Genomic DNA, 26,394 nt, shown 5'->3' on the forward strand with positions numbered 1-26,394 from the left:
CTAGCAGATAACAACCTTTAAATACCTGTAAATTAACAGAAAATTTCTGAATGTATCCGTAGTTAGGAGAGAACAAATAAATCACTTTTTAAAAATTCTGAAGTGTGGTGGAAACAAAGTTTTTAGTAGACACAAACCAAATCAGTACACTTGGTGGGTGATGTGTAAATGAAATATTTGCTGAAACCCAATTTCCACACATTATTATTTGTGTACTGCATGGTTTTACCAGTAAAACTGTATGTCTGTGCAGAGTTACTCTTCATGTCAATGGAAAACGAGTTGTCTGTAAATGGCAGTGCACTATCACACCATGCTGTACTAATGTATTTGCGACTGTGTGATCCAAAATGTACCACCAGCCACATAACACACCCTTTACCACACCTCCCCTGCCCAATACAATTGCTGCACTTGTCCTCTGTGTGATGCATGAAATACTCACAATCCCTATGACTTCAGTGAGGTAACATTAATAGCAGCACCCCCTCCCTGAAAATTATTCCAGCACCACTGGCACACGCCAATTGTGAATTGTCATTCACACATGAGCCCTCGTTGGTACACTTCCTTTCAACAATCTGTCTCTACGCAGGTCTTGAAGGAAGCAGCATACTGTAATTTAAATAGCATTTGCTCAAATATCTGGCGCGCACTTCTCAAATTTTACTTCAGTATTGAGTGTTAACACGTGCTGAAAAGACTAGTCTTGATTAGCGAAGCACACATACAGATTACTGCATTAACATATGCAATTCACAAAATATTATAACAGATGTTAATAAGACCCAGGGGCACATTCAGATGCCTTTGCACGAGAATCCTAAAGTACACAGTGATATAAACAAAAGCAATAAGCAACATTTGTGCTTGAACATTACCAGCAACAATTAGAAGAACCACCCAGCATGCTTCTTTCACTAACAACACTTATAGCACAGGTATCAGCAAAGCAGGGGGTCTTTGTCTGAGATATTGTGTAGCACTTGCTGCATTAACTGTGCCTTTCTCTAAGTACTCCTAATGTTTACAGATAAAATACTGAAACGTTAGGGAGATTGTGAGGCCTAAGATTCTATTTCATTCCAATTGAATAATCAAGATAATTCCTTTGCACAATTGACTTGCTAAGAGTAGAGATGGCCAGCAGAGAAGGCTTATTCCAGTGTGAGGTAGATGGATAGCAGCTAAGATACAAAATAACACTGTATTGTCAAATCTGTATCTCTTCTAAAGTCTAAGGGCATAATGTAGAGGGCAGTATGGAATGAACCCCTCAAAATAACTCCACGACTTACCGTCCACACCATGTACATGCTTCACTAAACCTACGCTCAATTTACATCTACCTCTCCCCTGACGCTGCTAGCATCATTGCAGCCCTTAACCACACCACAGGTCATACTTTTTTGCCCCTGGGAAAATAGTTGCAAGTACACTTGGTGTACAGCATCATTAAAAGCCATTAGCAAAGTCAGTATGTCCCTAAAGTGAGACCTATTGGCTTTGCCATTGCTTGCTTCAGTATGGGGCCATGGTAACTGATGTTGCATAGAGGAGGTGAAAAAATGGGGGTAAAGTTGGCAGTTTCAACAGTAGTCAAGGAAGCTGTGGCTGGCTCTTCACTTAAGATGCAGGGGTCTTTTGTGTTAATTGGTGGGCTTTGGGTGGCAGGACGTGGTTAATCTGGTGTTTCCTAGGGAGTGAATGATGTTGAGGGATTCTAGGTGCAGAACGGGACTTGGGGGGGTGATCAGTGGGATGAGAGAATGGACAGTAGGTCCTGATGTAGCAAAAAGTTCCAAGATGTGTATTTGCTGTAAAAAAAAAAAAAGATAGCAAGCATTTGTAGGGCTGCTGGAGGAGAGTTTTTTTTTTTTTTAGTTAACCCGTGATGCTAGATGCTAGGACTTCCTACGTACCTCTAATCAAAAAGAGGTTATGGAGCAAGAGTGTTAGTCACTTACAGGTGAAGTTTTTCTAATGCTCAAAATTCAAAAATACATGTGTTGTGTGTTAGTTACTTATCCACTTTAATGTTTTATTTGTGTTTTTAGATACGGTCGTGTGGAAATTCTCTCTGGATTTATCAATGGTCTTTTTCTAGTGGTGATAGCTTTCTTCGTATTCATTGAGGCTGTGGCCAGAATACTTGACCCTCCGGAAATAGATACAGCTATGTTAACAGTAAGCTTTGATTACCTTCTGTTTTTTTGTTTTATGCTTGGAACTATTATACTACAATATGTTGCTTTCACATTATACTACTACTTTGTAATTGAACTATGTTAAATGCCATCTCCAATGGTCAAAGCTCTGCAAAAGAAAATAATGCTACAGTTTTACTACTCTTTCTACTTTGGAAGTTGGTGTATGTGGTTGTCTTGAGGTGGTTAACATGCTGCTTCTTTTATTGAAAACTTTAGATGTATTTCCTGGAGGGGAACAACTCTTTGAAGGACCAGAAACCTTATAGAACCAATACTTTCAACTCTACATAATCTTTTGGAAGTCAATTTTTTTTAAAAATAAATTTAGAATTTGCAGTTCTGTATAGCGTCATATATAATTCTAGCAGGAAACTGTCCATATATTATGTGACTTTTTTGTATGAACTGCTAAAAGAGCTGAACATGTAATTCTCAATCCTCAGTTGGATATTTGTACTTGAATATGATTGGTTCTTTGCATTACAAAGGTTCTTGTCAAATGTAAGTAGACTATTGCATATAGCTTCTTATATTCCCTTTGAAGTAGTAAGACACTAGCCTGTTAAGTCGTATATTCTATCCAGAAATACTAGGTCAGCCAATGAGAATGTTCTGTTCTCCCCTGGACCCTGCAAAATTGGGAGTGATTTAAGTATTTCTTGATGTGTCCAGTTATTTTCAGGTAGAAGCATTCCAGTCATGTAGTCTATCATGAAGTGTTAGGATCATTAGATTAAAACCTTCTTCACAACCTAGGACTTTGCAAAGGTAATCTTTGTAGTGCAGACATCAGATAAACTGTAAACTGTAAACTTCGCACTTGTATAGCGCACTACTCACCCGTTAGGGTCTCAAGGCGCTGTACGCATACCGCTGTGGAACCCCTCCTGGCTTTTCCCTGTGAGGTGCCCACTCCTGGGCAACCTTCAAGGTGAAGCCAGGCATCCCAGCGCTGTTGGGGCCGTTGTGGAGATTAAGCAAGCTGTTGCCCAGAGTTACAGAGTGGGACCCATGAATTAGATTAGGCACCAGATGCGAGAATTATCAGGTCCGAATTCACTTGTGCCAAATATTAACAACATTTAGGCATTAATATTAAAGGCTACTGGTCAGCGTTAACTACATTTTCTGTGTTTACTTTAAACTCAAAGACAAGTGTGTAGATTGTGGTAACCTCTGTCATTTTCTCAATATATATAAAATAAGAGCAAACACCCAGACTCGCGTATTGACTGAAAGTCACTTAGGAGACTGTTAGCTCCAGCGACATTGTTTTGAGATAAGAGTACTGAAATAGTTCACATCTTCCATTGTACATATAGTTGCACCATCGACATGTAGTGCTTTAGTGGTGTTTTTGTGAGCTTTAATGTATGTCATTGGGGTGACAGTGAAGCAGCTGCACAGTTGCCATGTTTCATTTATCCCCAAACCGTAACGCGTACTTCTGCCCAAGAGTACTTTTGGACAACAATGCACTTAGCATGACATTACACAACACCCTTAAACACTCAGTGAGGTACCCATGTAGGATTTCCAGTAGAAGTGGTGAGCAAGGTGAAAGTTTCCACTTGCACATGGTCATATTTGAACTGAGCTGGTGTTGAAGATTCAAGAGTAATACAAAATACACTGTTCATATTCCTGGTTATCAACAGTATGGAACACAGTTCGTTTTAGAAGATTATATAAATTCATGTATTCCCTACTTGTGATTCTGTAGGCTGTGGAATGTGGTGTTGACGTTTCAAACCTGTCTTAACTGTAGGGTCTCATCAGGATCAGTGTTGTTTGTATAAAGCAGTTAGAGCATCAGTATCTTCAAAAAATCAAGAGCAAGCTCCAGAGGAGCACATATCTCCAGATATTTACACTAGTAAAGAATTAATGAAAATCGCCTTCAAGTTGATTCCACCAGTTAATCCAGGATTGGTGCTGCCCTACACCACTACACCTTCTGTCTCATTCTGCATTGGAGAGAGAGAGGTGTTCCTCTGGAGGTTGTTCATGACTTTGTACAGATATTTATCAATGCCCTAGATGCTCCAGACAGATGATTGGTTTCAAGAGGCTTTTAAAATGGCCGGCGCTTAGTAGCAGTGCATCTGCACCGAAACACGATGGATGTCTTTCCATACTGAGACAATTGGCTGAACAAGAGCAGCAGCAAACGTCAATGCCTAGCACACAGAAACAGTGTGCCTACTTCACAAGCTAGGGTTCACCCGCCATGCAATAAAAAGTTGCTCCTTTAACCCAAGCAGGCCCTTGCTGGGATTTGTTCTAAATGTCGTAGTAAGGAAAGTATACCCCAATGAACAGAGTGGGATGGCATTCAAAAAGCTACTACCTCATTTTTTAGACACACCGTCTCATCACTGTCTGAACTGTGATCAAACTATTGGGAATGATGACCTCATGCATAGCAGTTGTGCCTTATGCCTGATTACACGTGCACGTCCACTCGAGGAGCACCTCTTGAGGCATGGGCAGAAGTGAAAGGTCATTTAGAGGATGCAGTTTTGGTAACAATTAGGGACAATGCAGAGTCTACCTTTGCACACATGTTTTGTGCTGGTATATTTAACAAAGATAGCCAGCGTTGAACTTAATTAACTGTCCACTGAACCTTGCATTTGACACATTGAGGGGTTTTAGATGCATTTCTGTGAGCCGCAAAGCATACCTTTAAGGAAGCGTTGAGGTGCCAGGGATGAGCATGATGTCTTTCAGAGTTGGGGCAAGAGAGATCCGTTAACATCTGCTGCAGAATAGGCAACCTCAGCCCCTCCCAGGGACTAAAACAGGGCCACTTCAGGTCTCCGTGGAGAAGATGAGCATGATGGAGCTCAATGGCATGTCAGCTTTACAGAACACCCACAGCAGCGGCCCGCACATTGGGGCTTTCATGACGCTTCCTGGCCCCCTTCATTTCCTTAGTGAACTAAGAGAATATGACGGAGCTCCTGCATTTCCCTGGGACAGCCACAACCCTCATCCAGATTGCCAACAGTAGTCCTTGTATCCCACATTTTTATCTAACCGCAACAAAGATGAGCAAGTCTCTATTTTGTCCTCCAAACCCCATGCAAACACTAATTAAGTTATCATTAAACCCAGTGCTAATGTTTTGTTTTATCAACACACTATTGTTTTAGGTACTGCTTAGTAAAGGGGATTAGCTATAACTAAGTGGTACCAATTTTGGGAGATCGAGAAATGTAGGGCCGGGAAAATGAAACACTTGTCCAGGATCACACAATGGGGTTAACTGGGTGTGAGTCAAGGTTATAGGTAAGTGGCCTCGTCTGGCAGCGCATAATTAAGCCACATCTACACAAGAGCCATGTGACCTGTGTGTCAGCATACGGCGATATGTAGAATGGTTGTCTCAAATGTACTGGTAGAGCTGACTAACTAAAGGAGCAAGTATTTCTAGACGTATTCATGCAGTGCATGGAAAGGTTTGCCTTAAAAATGGACACTGAAAAGTGAATTGAGTTGAAAAGGTAGTGTTAACGGGGCAAGAGAAATTCTGCTCTTACCGCTGCTTAGAGTGGAAAGGTGGCCCCATATTACTTCACTTCAGTAAGGAAGGTGTCCCTCCATCAAGACAGTATACACCTGCCTTTAGGACAAATTTGTGACATGGTGTGCAAGGACATTGACCCTCTTTCTGCATCCCTTTTCAAAGTTTATTCTTTCTGTTGCCCATAAGGGCTCAACTCATGGCACTTGTCGGTCATATCCACTTTCTTGCAGCTACCAGACCAACCTTCTTTGTTTAAGTTACATGTTGTGATTCAGTTTCCTAAGGGGCTTCAACATCTGTTCCCTTCTAGATCATTCATCATGCCCTAATGGAATTGCAATCTGATCTTAACATTTCTCATGTGCACTACCTTAAGCCCCTGCACAACTTCCAAATTCACTTATTCACCATCAAAACGGCTTTTCTGATGGCCATAACATCGGGCAGGAGAGTCCACAAACTGCAAGCACTCTCTTTGTCACTCCTTACCCAAATTTCTATCTAGACAAACTGGTTCTGAGTACTTGTGCCTTCTTCCTTCTGAAGGTTGTGACACCTTTTCACGCAGGCCAGAATATCACCTTGCCTACATTATTTGCTGTGCCTCTGCCTTCTAAAGAAGAGGAGAGCGTCCACTGCCTGGACCCAAAAAGATTGTTGTTGTTCTATCTTGGTCATACAAAAGAGTTCCAGGTGGACGATCAGCTGTTCGTTGGGTATGTCGGAATGAAGAAGGGAAAGAATGTGCAGAAACAAGCCATTTCACGCTAGATAATGCTCTGCATCAAAATCTGCTACACACTGGCCAAAAAGAACCCTTTGAAAGCTTAAGCACTCATTCCACCAGAGCCAAGGCTGCAACCACTGTGTTAGTTTATGCGGTCTCTGTCCTGGGCATCTATCAGGCAGCAACATATGCATCACTGCACATGTTTACCAAAGGTCACTGTCTGGACAGTCAGGTTCATGGTGATGGGCATTTTGCCTGTTTGCTCCTACAGGACTTTTTTGTCTAATCTGCTCGCAGATCCACCTCCGGGAAGTATTGCTTCGGTATCTATTTTAAGGTAAGGAATCTGAGGCTATAGAAGTCTCTGTCAGATGAAAAAGTGACTTATGTTTGGTAAAGCCTTACTTGGTGAAGACTCTTATCTAGCTGCAGATTTCTTACCGATCCTCCCCGCTCTCCAAACTGATTTCTGTTTAGGGTTCCCCTTCTGAGGCCCTTAGTATTACACACCAGTGCATCAGCATTATTTATGGCTCCATACTTTTGGCATGGAATATTGTGAAAAGAAGCTTGTCAGTATGCTGGGGTGGCACCATTAAAGGCACCATGCACGTCACTTCCAGTGGTGCCATCACAAAGCCAAATGACACACCTATCGCTCAAGACACCTGAGGTATAATTATTTGAGGTAAGGAATCTGTGGTTAGACAGTCTCTCTCTGCCAGATAACCTGTTACCGAAGGTAAGTTCTTCCCCTCGCTAGGTCCCATTCTGTGCTGCTCTTAGTGTCTCCAAGTGTCATCACCACAGTCACACGTGATGTCAGGGGTGTACCATGTTCATTTGTCAGGGCATAGTGGGATCATGTTAAGCGCACTAACACATGAACTGTTGCTTCTCTTTAACATCCCATTGTTCAGTGCACATGCTCTACCCTTTCTTGTGTGGGCTCTATTGGCTTGTTTTCTGGCTGCTGTCCTGAGGAAGACACCTGCCCGGGTTTCTGATGCACTAACCACATACTTGAGGTGTTATTCGTTTTTAGAGATTGGGCACAAGTGCAACCACTTCATATTAACATCTAGGTCACTCTATTTACTTTAAATTCTGTCTTTTTCATCCTATCTACTTTTCTGCCCCTATTTCTTCACTTGTAAATGCCCTAAAATCTTAACTCCTCCCATTTTTCCCTGTGTCGTGTTCCTAGCCCTCAATGGCGAGACTCTTTATTTGGTTTGTCCAACATTTCTTCGCCAATTCCATAACCTCCCTCTCATTTCTGCCTCCAAATGTCTCTACTTCCAGATTTGTGAAATGGCCAGTGCACATCTGTAGTGCACAGCATCAAGTAAACACAATTCACAAACTTCTTTGTATTGTCAACACTACTAGTGAAGATTGGGAATGTTTTGAAAATGATTGGGTTATTAATTTTTTCATCTAGCCCCTAGTCTTTTTGCTATTTATCCTTCCAGCCACCTCCTTCATGCTTGTGTCCGAGCTTACTCTTGTACCACATGTACTTTATCAAAGAAACTCAAGTTTTGGCGATCACAGACCTTGAACGTTTTCCCTATATGCTAAACATATAGCGTTTGTTTCCAGATCACAGTGTGCAAACATTCTTTGTGTGACTCCTTTACAAGCAGATCATGCTAGAATAAACTATTTCGATGGACGAACATCTACAGCTTCTATCTGAAGTAGGGGTTCCACAGCCTTCTTATAAAGAAGCAACAAAATAAACAAGCTTCTACTCTGGATATTTTTTTGAACAATATTTCGGACACATTATTTATGTCCGGCAATATTTTTATCAAGTGTAGCCTGACTTTTAAGTGTTTTCTCAGGACTGACAGCCCTGATTAGAGACCGACTGTTGCAGTAAGTGCTGACCACTTCTGTAACTGGCCTACTGAAAGCAATCGAGTTGTCCCTAAAGTCTAACACGATAGCTCTCCCTGAGGTATAATTTCTGTCTTAGGTTTGCTGCAGAACCCTAAGTATACCACCATCCAAAGGTAACAATCAGGTTTCAATCACTGCCACAGCATACATGTACCAACTTACTTTCACAGACACAAGTTCCTGCAGCTTCTACTTTAGCAGCTAACAGTAGGTAAAAGAGAATACATTTTACTTCCTTTGCCTCAGTACCATCCACTGACATGAGGTTAGTTATGTTAGATGAGCAATTCAGTATATAAACTGTCCTTGTAGCAGTTCTATATTAGCTATCTGAAGTAAAGCTGCAGGGACCACACACTTTCACACCTACCTAAGTGCCTCACGGGTGATTACAGCGCCTTGCAAATTAGCATAACATAACAAATCTTCCACACTTTGAGAGATGGTGCTTCAATCTAAGTGGGGATGTAACCTGCAAAAACCATCTCTTATGGAAAAAGGAGTTCCGCAACTCTCCTTCCTAAAAGAGCTAATAATATCATGCTTCCCTGCGCAGGGCACCGCCCTCCAGACATACACACAAAAAACATTGCTAGCCACCTCCTTCTGTCTGGATCTCAGATGTTTTGTAGATACTAGCTTAGTTCTAGGCTTTGTCTATAACTACATTTTGTATTCTTTGCAAACACCTTTTGCAACAAATGTATGCCATGTAAAAAATATCAGCTTACCAGTAAAATGTACACTACATATGTTTGTAATTTCGGATTCCTAAATTTACCCTCTTCATTGACACTGATCTTCCACATGGAAACTTCAATAAATCTAGCACTGAGGTGTCTAAAATGCTGTAGTGTGCCTGGTCTAAAATCACATTTACCCTTTTCATTTAACTGATTTAGGGAATAAGTAGGGCCAGTAGATTTATTTGTCGGATAAGTAGATTTCTGTACATTTTTGTCCTTTGTACCAGTAGCTTTTTAAAATAATTGCACACTCTGACACAGGCAAGTAACTTTTTTCTTTACTCCCAGAAAGAAACTTGGTTAGCCCCCTGTATGTTTAAAAAAGTAACTCTGATGAACCTTTTTATCGTTTCCTGAGTATCTTTTGGCCACATCACACCTTTGTTTTGGAATATCATATGACGTCAGATTTTTTGAATGATTGTGTTTATAAAAATAAAAATGGAATGAGAAGTTTATAATATTCTGTTAATTAGGTAGTTGACATGTCTGCTATTGTCCCTCTGATAATAATTTTCCAACCTGAGGTGCCTTGTTTCCTTTAAACCCAAACTCAGGAACATTCTGCACCCATAACTGCCCCATAAGTGTTTGTGTGCCGTAACTATGACATAAACTATCCTAAACAGGCAACTAGCCATCTTGGACCTCTTGAAAAGAGAAAGCAGATACGATTGCATGTTGCTTATCAACAATGTATGGAAACTTTTTGAACAAAAATAAATAAATAAGATGAATTTAATGTGAGTGTTCAGTTGCATTTCTCTTGAGTTTCATCTGGTACAGTGGAGTGCAATCACCACAAGTAAACGTTAAACATTACTTAGGACAAATTTGCATTGAGGTATGTTACACTGGAGACTTCTTAAATGTTTCTCGGTGCTACATTTAAAAACGTTATTTTCTCTATTTGACAGCCAGTGTCTGTTGGAGGGCTGATAGTAAACCTTGTTGGTATCTGTGCCTTTAGCCATGCCCACTCTCATGGGCCTTCTCGAGGAAATTGCAATTCTCATGATCATGGCCATTCACATCATGGGCACAGCCACGGTCATTCCCACAGTGACCATGGGCACAGTCATCATGGACATTCGCACGGATCCACAGGAGGAGGCATGAATGCAAACATGAGAGGTAAGTCTTTCTAGTTTTACATTCCTTTTGGCAAATAGGAAGAGGAGAAGAGCTGTTTGATTGAGTGAGCTTTTCTCAGCATGGTCTGTATTGTACCTGCGAGAACAAACTACTCTGTGCTGGTCCCTTTTATTTTATTTGTTTAAAACATGTTTTTTTATTGATTTTTAACATTGTCCTTATATCAGTATATTTCAATCAGTATCAACGGTTTAGTTCATCTGCACATCACTTGCATAGAGTATCTTCCCTGACATATGCACATGTATTAACATATACACTGTGGTACGATGTTGTGCAGTCTGGTGTGAGAGTTGTTCCGACCATTCATGCATATACTTTTAGGATAAGGGGAACTAGTACCAAGTTGAATATGTGCAAACATATAACAGAAAAAAAGAAAAGGTAAAAATGCTTTCTAGGTCTCCTCTGCAGCTAGTATGTGTATGGTGCTAACTGAATGGAGGCACGGCTCACCATTTCTGTACTCTTAATGTTGTAGGTGTCCTAATGTTAGGGTCATGTCACCATTTGTCACGCAATCGCATTTCTTCCATATTACACTGTGTCCTAACCAATGGCAAAAAAAGGTACCCAATGGTTATACAATCCTGTTTATACAGGGAGGCAGGGAATGAGGTCACCAAGTCTGTCTAGATGTCCATGATTGGATGTTTATGTAACCCCTGCCTTTCCTCCGCTTTTAGTGCCGTGCCTTCCGTCGGTGCCCATTTTCCAACTTCTGCCCTGCAATGGCACTGGAGCGGTCTCTCCAGGGACCTCGGTGCTTCGCTATGGCATGTCGAGCAAGTGCCAGGGCTGAATCCAGGAATCTAGTGCTCACTCTCCGTGCCTCAGTGCATGTGTATATGCCCCACAAACATGCTTCCAAAGTGTAGAGGTCTGTCCTGGCCACTGTCATCTCTTGTCAGCAGTAATCGCTTACCAAAGGATTGCTTTGTCAGACAGGTCTATATCAAATTCATAAAATCTGCATCAAACAGTGCACACCTAGGACACTTCTTGAAGTCAGTCCCAGCCGTGACGTTCAGTCTGTGTGATGTGATGTTGGTGGTGTGCAGGAAATTGAACTGTGCATATTTAAACCTGGAGTTGTTGGACACCTTGTACAGGTGCTCCAGCACAGCAGCTCATTCCTTATCCCTTAGCTCTCTCCATATTCCATCAACCAGATAGGTTCCCTGCCTCCTCAGTGTGTTCCATGTCCAAGACTAGAGGGTTGTAAAGCCATTATATCAACTTACACCCACCACCGAAGGTGAGCAAGACTTGGAGTGTTTTGTGCATTGGTGGTTCAGTGTGGCTTTCTCCATAAGGCTCCCCGAGACCTCCGCAGAGCGGCATTGACCAAGAACTGGGACTACAGCAAACTGTCTGTGTCAACTGTTTTTAAATTCACAATTTCCCGTCCTCATAACAGTCCCCCACTGTGTGGATGCCCACTTCCGTCCACATCTGCATTCGCTGGGCCAAGAGATAACCACCCCTGGTGCTAGGGGAGCCCACCAAAGGAAGCGCAGGCACGTAATTTGGGGCACCAGGTTCCCTGCTTTCTTGGAGGCAATGGTGCGCTCTATACATTGTATTGTATTGGATTGTATTCTTACTACCCTCTTCCAGCATTGCAGTGCTATCCTGAGAAGTTCTAGGTGTTTACAAGCTCTCATTTGAAAAGCTCAGTAGTAGAGCGACCAATGCACCTTCTTGTTTCTCCTCTCCTATGTTTCCCATTTCTGCTCTCCCGTGGCCATCAAGCCATCTAGCCAACCACCCCAATTATGCTGCAAGATATTACAGTCCGAAGTCTGGGGCTCATAGTCTGCCCTCCTGCAGCAGGCGCCAAAGTACAGTCAAGGGTAACGTCTGGCTAACCGCATCCCATTCCAGCTCCCTCAGTAATGTGTGTGAACCAGGATTGAGGTAACCATATCAGGAGGTTCGCAAAATGAGTCGCAGGAGCATCACCATTTGGGCTTTTATGGTCAGTTTAAGTAAGTGCCAAATTTCGACACTGCCTTTCGGAGCAGTGTTTCTCCCAGGTTCCCTTTCCACACATACTCAAACTTGTGATATATATTCACTCCCAAGTTGTGGAAGGTGTGCTGCTCCCAAGAGATGCCTACCCATGATATTTGCATGCAGAACATGCCGCCGGTCTGGGGATATCAGAAATCCACAGGTTTTGGACCAGTTGGTGGACAGACCAGAGATTCTGCCCACGATTACGAGCAGCTTTACACTCAACACCCTTCCCAGCATCATCTAAGAACAAAAGGATGTCATTTGTATGAGGGGGATAGTGTGCTCATCATCATTTAGAGGGATGCCTCTTCCTAGGCCCTCTGTTCTGAACAGTCCGAATAGCATCAGCGACAGGGGGCAGCCCCGTCGCGTCTTCCTGAGAACCACAAATAGCTCAGATATGCATCAGCCCATTCATACTCTTGTGCTCACCGACACATAGAATAGGGTGACCCATGTAATCCACCACTCACTTAGGGCCATATGTTCCATACTGTCCACAGGCAATCCAACTGGACTGTATCAAACTCCTTTTGTAGGTTGTGCAAAAGGTGCAAGAAGATCACTTACAACCGATTATTATGATCCCAAGTAGAAAATGAGGAATTTTGATTGCCAGTCTGTTGGAACCCAGCAGTGGCCCCTCTTCCTGTCGCACAGACTATATCTGTTTTCACAGTAGGATGGTTGGCTCATACACCCTAATCCCCAACCTTCTGCTTGCCATTGGAAGTTGCAGAAGATAACCTGACTTGCCAGTAACCTGTTACCAAGTCTGTGTATGTGCACCGCTGATGCAGATTTATTTGTTCTTGCTAGACTGAGGGCTTAAGCCACTAAGTTCTCGTCTTTTCTGATGTTGAGCACTTTGCACTTTTACTTGCTCAGAAAGCCTTGATTGCTTTGTCCTCCTTCGTGCATCTTCTAAACCCTTTTTGTTTCTGTTGCCTTTAGTGCGGCTGATTCTGAAAGGTCTGCTATACTGGTTTACTCTCTAGCCCTTTATTTTTCTGCAGTGGGATTCAAATAAAATATTATGTTAACCTTTCTTATGGCATCACCATTCAAACCGATGCACAGTAGTTCAATTTAGCTACTTACTCTGAAGACAGTATTTTTTATGGTAATCATCTCAGCTTGTAGGGTTGGCGAATTGCAACCCTTGTTGGTCCAGCCACCACTCCATGTTTTTACCCAGAAAAGCTGATTCTTCATATCTACCCAATGTTTCTGCAGAAGATTGTATCTCCCTTCCACATGGGCCAGTGTATCACTCTTCAGGACACCTTCCCTCCGTCTTGCCCTACTAACAATGAGAAGAGATTACATAGTCTAGATCCCAGGTATGTGCTGTGTATTATTAATTTGACCGCATACGGCAGGACATCGAGGACAATCAGCTCTTTGTGGATTTTAAACGAAGCCAAGAAAAGCAAAGTAGTGACAAAGCTCACAATTTCTCCATTGATCACCTTTTACATAAAGATAAATGGCACCTTGGCCAAGGAAGACCCTCTAGTTGGTATTTGTGCACATTCCATGAGCAGCTTCTACTACCCTTATCAGGGGCAACCCGGAGGCTAATGTTTGCCAGGTGGACAATGGATAATCTTCCCATTCCTTTACCAGGCATTACTTCACACACCTTTGTGAAGCATATTTCCCCTGGGCTGAGTTGCATGTCTTCTTGGTTAATTTGCATTACTCAATCCTGCCTTCTACTGGGGGTTATATTTCTTTGGGACTCATTCACAAAGATGAGTAAACTGCAGGAAGAAGTATTCATCAGAAGGAAAAAATACTTGGCTTCAGTAGCAATAGTTCTGGCAGATACTGTATCTTCCCTCACGCTCCATACCACTCGCCCTCCGTCCCTGGTGAGTTGGTTCTGATTCATAAAGTATCCCAAGGTATGCAGTGATATGACCACCGTTATTACGCATTTTCAGTTTGGTTGTGAAAAGAAAAAACACAAATAACGGATGCCAGTGCTGTAGGCGCTGCCATATATAATCTGATGTCTTCACATACTGGCAACAGAAAGCTGCAAATGCCCACACAGTGGCACGGGCTGCGCTGGAGAGCTGTTGATGGTAGAAACAGATTCTCAGTTCAGTTAGGCATCTGGAGGATATTGACAGGGTGAGAAATCTATTGCAAACTGTATTATCCACAGGAGACACAACCAAAGGTCCGTAACGTTTTTTAATCTTGCACAAATAAGATTTTCTTGACGGAGTCCCTACCTACTTTCATGATTTAACATGTACTTGAGAATAGCCATCAGATAATCCATGTAGGAGATAGTCATTGTATAAAATGTGCAAATGGCAATTTAGTTAGTGTCCTCTAGTTCAGCAAATGTGGTTAGGATTAGAGTAAGCATTCTTAAATTATAGCAGTGTTTTACTTTTGTAATCTGAATGCTATCTTTCAGTGTTGCTAGTACAGTTTAGAGCAAGCAGTAGATTTGATGGAGAAGTTGGATGTTTGTATCTTAATGCTGTCAATGTGTTTTGTTGCAGGGGTGTTTCTGCATGTGTTGGCAGACACACTTGGTAGTGTTGGCGTGATAATATCTACAATCCTCATTCAACAATTTGGATGGTTGATTGCAGATCCCCTGTGCTCACTGTTTATTGCAGTGTTAATATTTCTCAGTGTTATCCCACTCCTCAAAGACTCTTGTCAAGTTCTTCTGCTCCGTGTACCATTGGAGAACGAGAGAGAACTACGTGTGGCGCTAGAAAAGGTTAGTCTCTCAATCATTTTAATAATCATGAATGTGCATACATGGAGACCAAGGAGAACGAGTGTGTTTTATTAGTCTCCCACAGTCAGAACTAAGTAAACTGTGTCACTTATCCTCACCTGTAACATTTCTGCTCTGTGATGTCTGTAGTCTAAGCTAACATCTTCTGAAGATGTTCCTACCGTATGGGCCCTGTACTCTGATCAAATAACTAGCTGCTCCAATCCTCACCCACTTGTACCCTGAAAATCCTAATTGTATTAATTCTCGGGGAGCACTTGTATGTCACCTCAATGCTTAGGTTGAACACGTGAGACAACTGAATCCCATCTTGATTGAAACTTTGTAAACAATTAGAATAGCACAGACTAGTTCTCTTGATCTTTTAGAATGGGGTGATGTCCAGTGAGACTGTGTGTGTTCTAAAGTCATAGTTTCTCCAATACTACTACTTGTCACAGCAAAGTGTTGCTCAAATGAGTTATCAGTTTCCCTAAATTAGGATTATTTAGATTAGGATGGTTATTATATCACCCGTGTAAACAAAAATGCTTTTTAGCACCATGCTGTTACAGTGGCCAGGCATGAGTCTTTGAAGCAGTGTGGAAGGATACAAGTAGAGTCCATGGTTGGTAAGGAATGGGTTAGGACAGCTTTGTTTCAAGCAGCCACCTTTCAACCTGTTTCTTGGCAGACTATCCCATTACCTGTATGCCACCCCAGCTGAGATGTGGCTTGATTTAATTTTGAAATGCTCAGGAGGCCTGTGTGGGAAAACAGTGACTGAATAGGCATGTCAGATGTTACAGTTGACAGCACCTTTAATGTCAGCTAAAATATATTGTAAATTATGTGATTCTGTAGTAAGCAATGTTCAATTTAATAGGGCAGCCTTATAATCCCCGAGGGGCCTGGGTGTAAATTAACTACAAAAGAAGTATTCTTCTAGCAAAGGCTAGGAGAGCATAGTCATACAACACACCAAATGACAATTTATTAAAGTTAAGGAAAATATATAGAAGGGTAAGAGTTTAAAACATAGTTTATATATCCAATACGAAATATAAAAATGAGGAAGAAGTAAAAGGTGTCAACACAATCAAGACAAAAACAAGATGCCATATGACTGACGTCCATAACAAAGGCAGATCATATAATAAAAAGACTCATGACAAAATGACAAGAAATCCAATATCAGGGGTGTGGAATTTAATAAAATATCTACTTGCCCATGGGGCAGGATGCTTAATAAATCTTATTACCCTGTACAACAATTTACTTCCTTTGGGTGCCATGTAACACAGCAGCAAATTATGGCAGAAATCTAATTATGTAAGAACTCTGACAATAGCATCTCAGAATATGCCAGCTCTAATACTATAGTAAGGCTTAAATAACAGCAATTTCCTTATTTTGCCACCTTTCTGCATATCTTCATTCTGGGGATGGAGGTAGCAGTAAGCAGTAGTTCAAAGGTTTGACTGCCCTTTTGAGTCCTTGCAAAGCTGCTAACTTGCATGTTTGGAAATTTACTTCTGACAAGGGCAGAAGTAAAGCTTCTTCCATGACTGGGAAAAATAAGTGGTTAAAGGGAAGGTGAACTTGAATGCGCTCAACAGGTAAGTAAATATACATATGCATATTTGCTTGTGCTAAAATACAGTCCATAAATACTTTCTAGTAGTATGCTTTTCTGGTCTACTGCTGTAAATTTCTGTGAGTTCAGGAAATACGTTAATCTTCACTAATGCAAACACATGTACCATGGGTGCACTTTTGAGACTTTCTTTTAGAATTGGGCCCCTAATTAGGTGTGGTGTTAACTAAGGCCTTTTATTTTTATTACAATTCTATATTTCTCTCTTCATCTATCGGCTGGTTTCACTGTGAGTGATAGCAATCTTCTCGTTCACAAGGAGCACATCGGCATTCAAAGTAATTTTGTTCAGCGCCAGGAACAACTGTGTAGGTGTGTATGTTTTGAGACCAAAAATATTTTTGCTTTTTTCCCAATGTTTGTTACAGTGGTGAGGGCTTGGCCGCTCCCACAACAATAGAGTAAGGCATGTTAAAACAAGATGCGTTGACAAAATCAAAAAACTGACTACCAATGTCAGAATTATTGGCTGTGTCAATGCTTGTTTATTTTTATGTTTCCCATAATCTTGTTGAAACTGGGTACACTAATTTTCCATTATGAATATATTTGGAAATACTAGCATGCATCAATACATTTTACTAAATGATGCTTCAAAGAAATGGTACCTAGTATTTCACAGTTGTTTAGCAAAACATGTTTTGCCTAGTTGCTTTTTTGTGAACATTTTATTTTGAAAGCAAAGAATCATCACTCTTGCTTTCAAGCTACTGCAAATATCTGCATTTAATCGGAGAATTCTGGGAGTTTTATACGTAGCTTCTTATTGTTAAACTTTGCTACGGTGTGTACACCTTTTTTTTCTACTGGAACCACTGTCAATAGTGCAGTCTGAGCTTACAACATTTATTTACAGCGCTCACCCTAATAATAAAGGCTTTGCATTAATGAACCACAAATACAAGTTCAAACAGCATTAACATGTAGACACAAACATTACCTTAACTGCAGACAATTCCCTTCTGTGCTCCATAATGTGGTACTATTAAACTGGCAGCCAAAGGGTTTGTGCTGCAGGGGATTCACCCTACTTATCCCAAGGACATAGTAAACCTGAAATCTTGCTGTCTCTGTCCTCTCACAAAAAGTCCTGGGCGTCGGGCTATAGGAATTCCACACCTCTGCAATATACGTGCAAAATACATGCTTATAGAAAACTACATGAAACAGTCATAAAGAGTCGGTTTCATTCCCCTCCACGGAGTTTTTCCAGACCTGTGAACTCATAATAGGGTGTCCCTCAAAACTATAAAAACCGCAATAAACACAAAATAATTAGAACCCCTAATTCATCAAATACAACTATCAGATCAGACGTCAGAATGGTAATAATTTGGGATACAATGGCATGCTATTAAAGACCAAAAAGATGATAAAAAATAATTAGTTTCCCCCTCAGATTTCTTACCTGAACCCTCAAAAAGCCGAAGCTGGATTGTTTCCCGTTAACAGCAAATCACTGGTGCTAGGTGGTGCCTCTCAGAATTGAGCAAGCACTGGAAATTATACGAGTGTGTGCATAAATAGCCTCCTCCACTGGTGAAACCATTTTTTCTTTCTAGACCTTTGTGTACGTGGATCTGATGCCCCAACTGTTATTGACTGTTGTCTTACAGAGTTTGTCATTTTTTGCCGTTTCTGGTCTTGGGTTTTGGTTTCACTTTGCCTTTTAACGAAGAGCACTTAAAAGATTATTAGAGTAAGCCTCATTTGGTACCTACTGATCCATCTTCCCTTTCTGCCTAGCCTGCCAAGAACGTTTGTAGCTTAGGCACATTCTTTTAGGAAGAAACAGAATTCCATCCCATCAATCCCCCTAGACGGGTAATCAAAATGAATAGATGAAATGGACAAAAATATGTTCACTTTGGGATGCTTACCTTTACTAGCATCTAACAGCATGGTTAATGTCTTGTAACACTCATGCACTGAGGGAAATTGTGGATTTGGTTACTTGTAAGCTTTCTTGTTCAAAGCAGGCTATCCGGTTGTTGCTGTTGCCAGGTCCATATACACTTTCGTCTTATTAAGAGGGCATGAAAGCATGTGAACTACTGGAGTCTCCTGTGATGTGCACGCTCATCATATAAACACACCATTTGACACCCCGTGGCTTTCTGGGAAAAATCTCCTGTTGACACACTTTAGGGCAATGGCTCATTCTCTAACTTTGCCATCCAGCAAGTTCCACCAACATTATTGCAGGCATGGTGGCTGAAGCTATTTGTTACTGAGAATGCGTCAGACCCTTGTGTAACCTCTGGAGCTGCAGACTTTTCACCTCTTCTGCGTTACAGGTGGTGACTGTAGGTAGCAGGCGGTTTCATCCTCTTGTGCTTCGATGACCGCAAATCCACTATAATCCTCTGCCTTACTTAAAGGCAACTCCCCAGTCGAGGATAGGGTGGTAGCATTTCTTCTGACGTGGATGGAGATAGCTTTAGACCATTAGGTAGCATCTAAGAGACAAGTACTCCTTGCCATTTCTGCCACATCCCCCTGCCCAACCCTTTTTCTCCCGTCCATCACACAAAAATCTTGATGGAAGAGAAAATCGTTTTCTTGCAGAAAGAGGCAATTGAGTCTCTTACCGTAAGAGACATTGGACAAGACTCATTACCCTGTAATTTCAGTATCCTAAAGAAAAGGAGTTGAGCTTCATTCAGGCCTGGATTTGACAAAAAGATCAATACGGAAATGTTGAAGATGTTAACTCTCCACTAGGTTCTGTTTGACTGGAACTGGATAATATCCTTGGATCGTTGGGATGCTTAACAATTTCAAGATAAAACAGGGCAATCCCAAAACTAACACTATGAGTTTCAAGTCCTACCATTTGGTTATGCTGTGTACCAAGAATGTTTATGAAACGTTTGACAGTGGTGGTGGCCCACCTCTATCACCAAAGTCACTTTATTCATCCTTAGATGGACGATTGATTGCTAAAAGCACTATATGTCTGCAAGAAGATCATTTTAGACACAGCTACGCTTTTGCACAAATTAGGCTTTTGCATCAACAAGCGGAAATTGTGTTTTTCTCCCTACCTGCATAACCAGCCATAAGTACTATAAGATTACATATCAGCTTATTTGATGATTTGCAAATTCAGAGGGCAACCCCATAAGACAGCCGCAACAGTTCTGCATCTTTTGGGCTTGATGGCGTCTGGCATCTTTCTCATTTAGCATGAACATGCGTACCCTTCAATGATGCCCCAGTTTAATGGCTTTCTGATGGATGCGATTTGCAAAACTCCTCATCTGCTCAAAACCTTTAACTTGATGGATGGACCTAAAAGTCACAACAGTTAATATTGCATTCAGAACTCTACAATTTCAGATGACAATAGTGTTGAATCAAGAGGGCCTGTCATTGAGTCCCTTAAGAATCTCATTGCTTCCTATTCCTAAAATGCCGGAGGTAACCATGTTCTATGTTATAAATGATTGCTTTTCCATAGGTGTTGCTCTCACTCTTTTATACCCCTAAGCATGAGGTACGGAACACACCCTATCTATGTGACCCATATGTACCTAATCTAGTAAAGAACATTTCTAAGCTTGAATGCCATTTAACACTCCCCTCAGGACTATACAGAATCAAATGGTGTTCCTTTTCTGCCCTGGAATTGCATGAATGCCTATTCTGCCCTCTGTTCACATTTTGTCAGTGTTTCCCTTAAACATTTTTTTTAGATGGTGCCCGGGTTTATTCATGTAAAATTAGAAGGAATTTAATTAAGGTATCAGCTAACCATTGTTTTTGCATTCATAAGGACTGATCTCTTCTGTGGCACACATATGACAGGTGTGAGAAATATTACAGTTAACAACCATTGAATTAGGTTAACACGGTGTCTGGAATCCGTCCTAAATGTTCTAAGCATTATCAGCAAAGCTTTATAGGAGCATACTGACTTTGATAACAGTTGCATAATTAAGCTCAAAACAAGTCTGACTGTTAACTGCAACAACATTTGTCTGTTTTCCTTTCTTCTACCAACCTTCTGCAGAGTTAACAGTAATAACTGTTTGTATCCTTGCTTCCCGTATATCCTGCTATAAACAAAGAATGCTCTCCAGTGAGCCAACGTAATACTGCTGACATTTGTTCTGCCCTGCAGTAGGCCTGATTCAGAGTCATTTTTTGTGATCCTGATTATTTTAACCTTGAATCTCAGATTTGAGACACTTGCATTAGTGCACTATAGCCTTGCAAGCAATCTTGCAGTAGGCCAGACAGCGCTATTTTAAGTTGTTTTCCTCCTTTGCTGCAAAATGGGGCTCCTCTAGATCATTAGGTTAGCACTCTTCAAGTTCTGCTGCTAGATTAGTGGTTACAGATCCCCTTCGTTCTGTTTATAGGACAATAATGAAGCCCAGAAGTACTAGGCTCGTTTGATACCCATAAAGCCTAAATATTCAGCTGCCAGTTCCTTCTTGCTTCTAATGGCCCCCAACTCCACTAAGAGGTATGTTTCACAGTTTCTGATGTATACATCTTCCCTCAGATAACTCACCTTATAAATAACTAACCCTCCAGACTGGTCCGGAAGCTTTTCCCCAGCAAAAGCCCTCCAGCGTCACCAGGTGGCACCATATGGCTTCAGCGACAATTCCATTCTCTAGATGTGAAGTGGTTGAGTATATCAAGAACCACCCAGCATGCTGGTGCCATTTCATATTTTCCATGACTCATTGAAGCTCCATCGATGATTACTGATTACATTTCGAAGCTTTTCAATATCAATTATTGGATTTAAACCCTGTCACAGACAAGGAACGGTCCTAATCAGATCCACATGATATTGACGTGGTGTCTGGGCTTGAACAATGACTACCCGGCATGCGGCTCCTGTTCACTGATGCACTAGAAAGGCTAGGCATTAATGCTATATATTGGTCGTCACTTACAGATGATTATTCTACCAATCTACTGTGATCCTGTTTGTAGATCTTTAATGTTATACCATATGTTTCCTTCAACCCAATTTACCCCTCCCCTATTTTAAGCTTATAAGAGTGTGTTGTATTACACCATTTTAAACAACTTTGTATTCCCACTTAATGTAGGTCATGCTTTTGATTATAAAATCATAATAAATATTTTGAAGTTTCAAAGATAGCTCTCTTATGCCTGGCTAGAAGAAGGTCTTAATCACACGCGTTTCCTCTTGATCTTTTTTGTTGTTGTCCAGATTATTTGATCTTAAACTCTATGACCTATTTTAGGAGTATTGTTGTTCTTTGAGTGGATTGAGGTAAACTATATGTTCGATGGCATCTGTCGCTGTAGATACGCATGTTCTGCAATAGCTCGCCATCTGGTGTTGGGCCGGAGTGTTACAAGTTGTTTTTCTTCGAAGAAGTCTTTCGAGTCACGGGACCGAGTGACTCCTCCTTTTGTCTCCATTGCGCATGGGCGTCGACTCCATCCTCGATTGTTTTTTTTCCGCCATCGGGTTCGGACGTGTTCCTGTCGCTCCGAGTTTCGGAACGGAAAAAATAGTTAATTTCGGAAGATTTTCGTCGGTATTGTTGCGTTCGGGATCGGCGTACTTAGATTCAACACCGCATCGAAGATCGAAGAGCTCCGGTGCCCTTCGGGGTAGTTTTTCGATCCTCCGTCGGGGCCTGGTCGGCCCGACCGCGTGCTGAGGAACGCCGATGGAACGGACCCCGTTCCGTTTCTGCCCCAAATGCCACAATAAATACCCCTACACAGACCAACACTTGGTCTGCAACCTGTGCCTGTCACCTGAGCACAGCGAAGACACCTGCGAGGCCTGTCGTGCGTTCCGGTCCCGAAAAACACTCCGAGACCGTCGAGCCAGAAGACTTCAAATGGCGTCCGCACCGACAGCCCAACGGGAGTTCGAGGAACAGGAAGAGGAAGGTACCTTCTCGATCCAAGACTCAGACTCCGAAGGATTCGACGATACACAAACCGTGAGTAAGACGTCGAAAACCACACAAAGAAACATTTACAAGGCCCAGGGGACGCCACTGCCACCAGGCCATGGCTCAACCCATAAAATCGGTGACCGACCGTCGGCACCGAAAAAGGCCCAAACAGTGCCGAGATCGTCCGACTCCGGTCGAGACACCGGCACGCAGCCTTCTCGGGACCGAGAAAGTGCTGGAGACAAGCCTCGACACCGAGATGCCGGTGTGGACACGGCTCGACGCCGAGACAGCGGCACCGAAACAGATCGACGCCGAGAGGTTTCGGCACCGAAAAGGAAAAAAGTCACCTCGGAGCCGAAAAAACACGCAGACACAGTTTCGACGCCGAAACAAACTGCAACAGACCCAGCTTCAGGCTCTTATACAGAAGAGCACTCGCTAACCTCCCAAATGCAGAAGCATAGGTTTGAGGAAGAGCTACAAGCAATTGATGCGGACCATACGCAAAAGCGTATCTTCATTCAGCAGGGGACAGGAAAAATAAGCACCCTTCCCCCCATTAGGAGAAAGAGAAGGTTGGAGTTCCAGGCGGAACAAGTACCACAACCAAAAGTGGTGAAAAGAGTTACACCACCACCCTCTCCTCCGCCCGTGATTAACGTTTCACCAGCACAAACGCCATCACACTCCCCAGCTCACACCACCATGAGCCAGGGTGACCAAGACCAGGACGCATGGGACCTATACGACGCCCCAGTGTCAGATAACAGCCCAGAGGCATACCCTACAAAACCATCTCCACCAGAAGACAGCACCGCGTACTCTCAGGTGGTGGCTAGAGCAGCACAATTTCACAACGTAAGCCTCCACTCAGAACAGGTCGAGGATGATTTCCTGTTCAACACACTCTCCTCCACCCACAGCTCCTACCAAAGCCTGCCTATGCTCCCTGGTATGCTCCGGCACGCAAAAGACATATTTAAGGACCCGGTCAAAAGTAGGGCAATCACACCAAGGGTGGAAAAAAAGTATAAGCCGCCTCCTACAGACCCGGCTTTCATCACAACACAGCTGCCACCAGACTCTGTTGTTGTAGGAGCAGCTAGGAAAAGGGCCAACTCTCACACATCTGGAGATGCACCACCCCCAGATAAAGAAAGCCGCAAGTTTGATGCAGCTGGTAAAAGAGTCGCAGCACAAGCTGCAAACCAGTGGCGCATCGCGAACTCCCAGGCACTACTTGCGCGCTATGACAGAGCCCACTGGGACGAGATGCAACATCTCATTGAACATCTGCCCAAAGACTTCCAAAATAGGGCAAAACAAGTGGTTGAGGAGGGACAGGCCATCTCCAACAACCAGATCCGCTCCTCCATGGACGCTGCAGATACAGCTGCACGGACAATTAATACATCTGTAACTATCAGAAGGCATGCATGGCTCCGAACGTCTGGATTTAAACCAGAGATTCAACAAGCAGTTCTCAATATGCCTTTTAATGAAAAGGAACTGTTCGGTCCAGAAGTGGACACAGCGATTGAGAAACTCAAAAAAGATACGGACACTGCCAAAGCCATGGGCGCACTCTACTCCCCGCAGAGCAGAGGGAATTACAGCTCATTCCGTAAAACGCCCTTTCGAGGGGGGTTTCGGGGTCAAAGCACACAAGCCAGCACCTCACAAGCCACACCGTCCAGTTACCAAGGACAGTATAGAGGAGGTTTTCGGGGACAATATAGAGGAGGGCAATTCCCTAGAAATAGAGGAAGATTCCAAAGCCCCAAAACCCCTACTACTAAACAGTGACTCACATGTCACTCACCCCCTCCACACAACACCAGTGGGGGGACGAATAGGTCATTATTACAGAGCATGGGAGAAAATCACTACAGACACTTGGGTTCTAGCAATTATCCAACATGGTTACTGCATAGAATTTCTACAGTTCCCTCCAAACATACCACCAAAAGCACAAAATTTAACAACACACCATTCCAATCTCCTAGAGATAGAAGTGCAGGCACTATTGCAAAAGAATGCAATCGAATTAGTGCCAAACACACAAATAAACACAGGAGTTTACTCACTGTACTTTCTGATACCAAAGAAGGACAAAACACTGAGACCAATCCTAGACCTCAGAGTAGTCAACACTTTCATCAAATCAGACCACTTCCACATGGTCACACTACAAGAAGTATTGCCATTGCTAAAGCTGCACGACTACATGGCAACTTTAGACCTCAAGGATGCTTATTTCCATATACCAATTCACCCATCGCACAGGAAATACCTAAGGTTTGTATTCAAAGGAATACATTACCAATTCAAGGTACTGCCTTTCGGATTAACAACCGCACCAAGAGTCTTTACCAAATGTCTAGCGGTAGTCGCTGCACACATCAGAAGGCAGCAAATACATGTGTTCCCATATCTAGACGACTGGCTAATCAAGGCCCATTCGTTAATAGAGTGCTCAAATCACACAAATCATATCATACAAACCCTCTTCAAACTAGGGTTCACCGTCAATTTCACAAAATCCAAGATTCGGCCACGCAAGGTACAACAATACCTGGGAGCCATAATAGACACATCAAAAGGAGTAGCCACTCCAAGTCCACAAAGAATTCAAAATTTCAACACCATCATACAACGCATGTATCCAACACAAAAGATACAAGCAAAGATGGTATTACAACTCCTAGGCATGATGTCATCATGCATAGCCATTGTCCCAAACGCAAGACTGCACATGAGGCCCTTACAACAATGCCTAGCATCACAGTGGTCTCAAGCACAGGGTCACCTTCTAGATCTGGTGTTAATAGACCGCCAAACTTACCTCTCGCTTCCGTGGTGGAACAACATAAATTTAAACAAGGGGCGGCCTTTCCAAGACCCAGTGCCACAATACGTAATAACAACAGATGCTTCCATGACAGGGTGGGGAGCACACCTCGATCAACACAGCATACAAGGACAATGGAACGTACATCAAACAAAACTGCATATCAATCACCTAGAACTTCTTGCAGTTTTTCAAGCACTAAAAGCTTTCCAACCAATAATAGTTCACAAATACATTCTCGTCAAAACAGACAACATGACAACAATGTATTATCTAAACAAGCAGGGAGGGACGCACTCCACGCAGTTAAGCATGTTAGCACAAAAAATTTGGCATTGGGCAATTCACAACCAAATTCGCCTAATTGCACAGTTTATACCAGGGATACAAAATCAACTCGCAGACAATCTCTCTCGAGATCACCAACAGGTCCACGAATGGGAAATCCACCCCCAAATACTGAACACTTATTTCAAACTCTGGGGAACACCTCAGATAGACTTGTTTGCGACAAGGGAGAACGCAAAATGCCAAAACTTCGCATCCAGATACCCACACAAACAATCCCAAGGCAATGCCCTATGGATGAACTGGTCAGGGATATTTGCTTACGCTTTTCCTCCTCTCCCTCTCCTTCCTTACCTGGTAAACAAACTCAGTCAAAGCAAACTCAAACTCATATTGATAGCACCAACTTGGGCAAGGCAACCCTGGTACACAACGCTGCTAGACCTATCAGTGGTACCCTGCATCAAATTGCCCAACAGGCCAGATCTGTTGACACAGCACAACCAAAAGATCAGACACCCAGATCCAGCATCGCTGAATCTAGCAATCTGGCTCCTGAAATCCTAGAATTCGGGCACTTACAACTTACCCAAGAATGTATGGAAGTCATAAAACAAGCAAGAAGGCCATCCAC

The 26,394-nt window shown here is 42.5% G+C and overlaps 1 protein-coding gene across 1 annotated transcript in view; it reads left to right on the plus strand.

Annotated features, from left to right (window-relative positions):
* The window catches only part of SLC30A5 (solute carrier family 30 member 5), a 302,331-nt gene that overhangs the window by 266,237 nt on the left and 9,700 nt on the right, over nucleotides 1-26,394 (plus strand). The window contains exons 12-14 of the mRNA XM_069223076.1: nucleotides 2,058-2,187; nucleotides 10,044-10,260; nucleotides 14,829-15,055. Coding sequence (XP_069079177.1) covers nucleotides 2,058-2,187; nucleotides 10,044-10,260; nucleotides 14,829-15,055 — 574 coding nt within the window. The remainder of the gene's footprint in view (nucleotides 1-2,057; nucleotides 2,188-10,043; nucleotides 10,261-14,828; nucleotides 15,056-26,394) is intronic.

Source organism: Pleurodeles waltl, chromosome 1_1 (genome assembly GCF_031143425.1).
Source record: "Pleurodeles waltl isolate 20211129_DDA chromosome 1_1, aPleWal1.hap1.20221129, whole genome shotgun sequence".
NCBI classification, from domain to species: Eukaryota; Metazoa; Chordata; class Amphibia; order Caudata; family Salamandridae; genus Pleurodeles; species Pleurodeles waltl.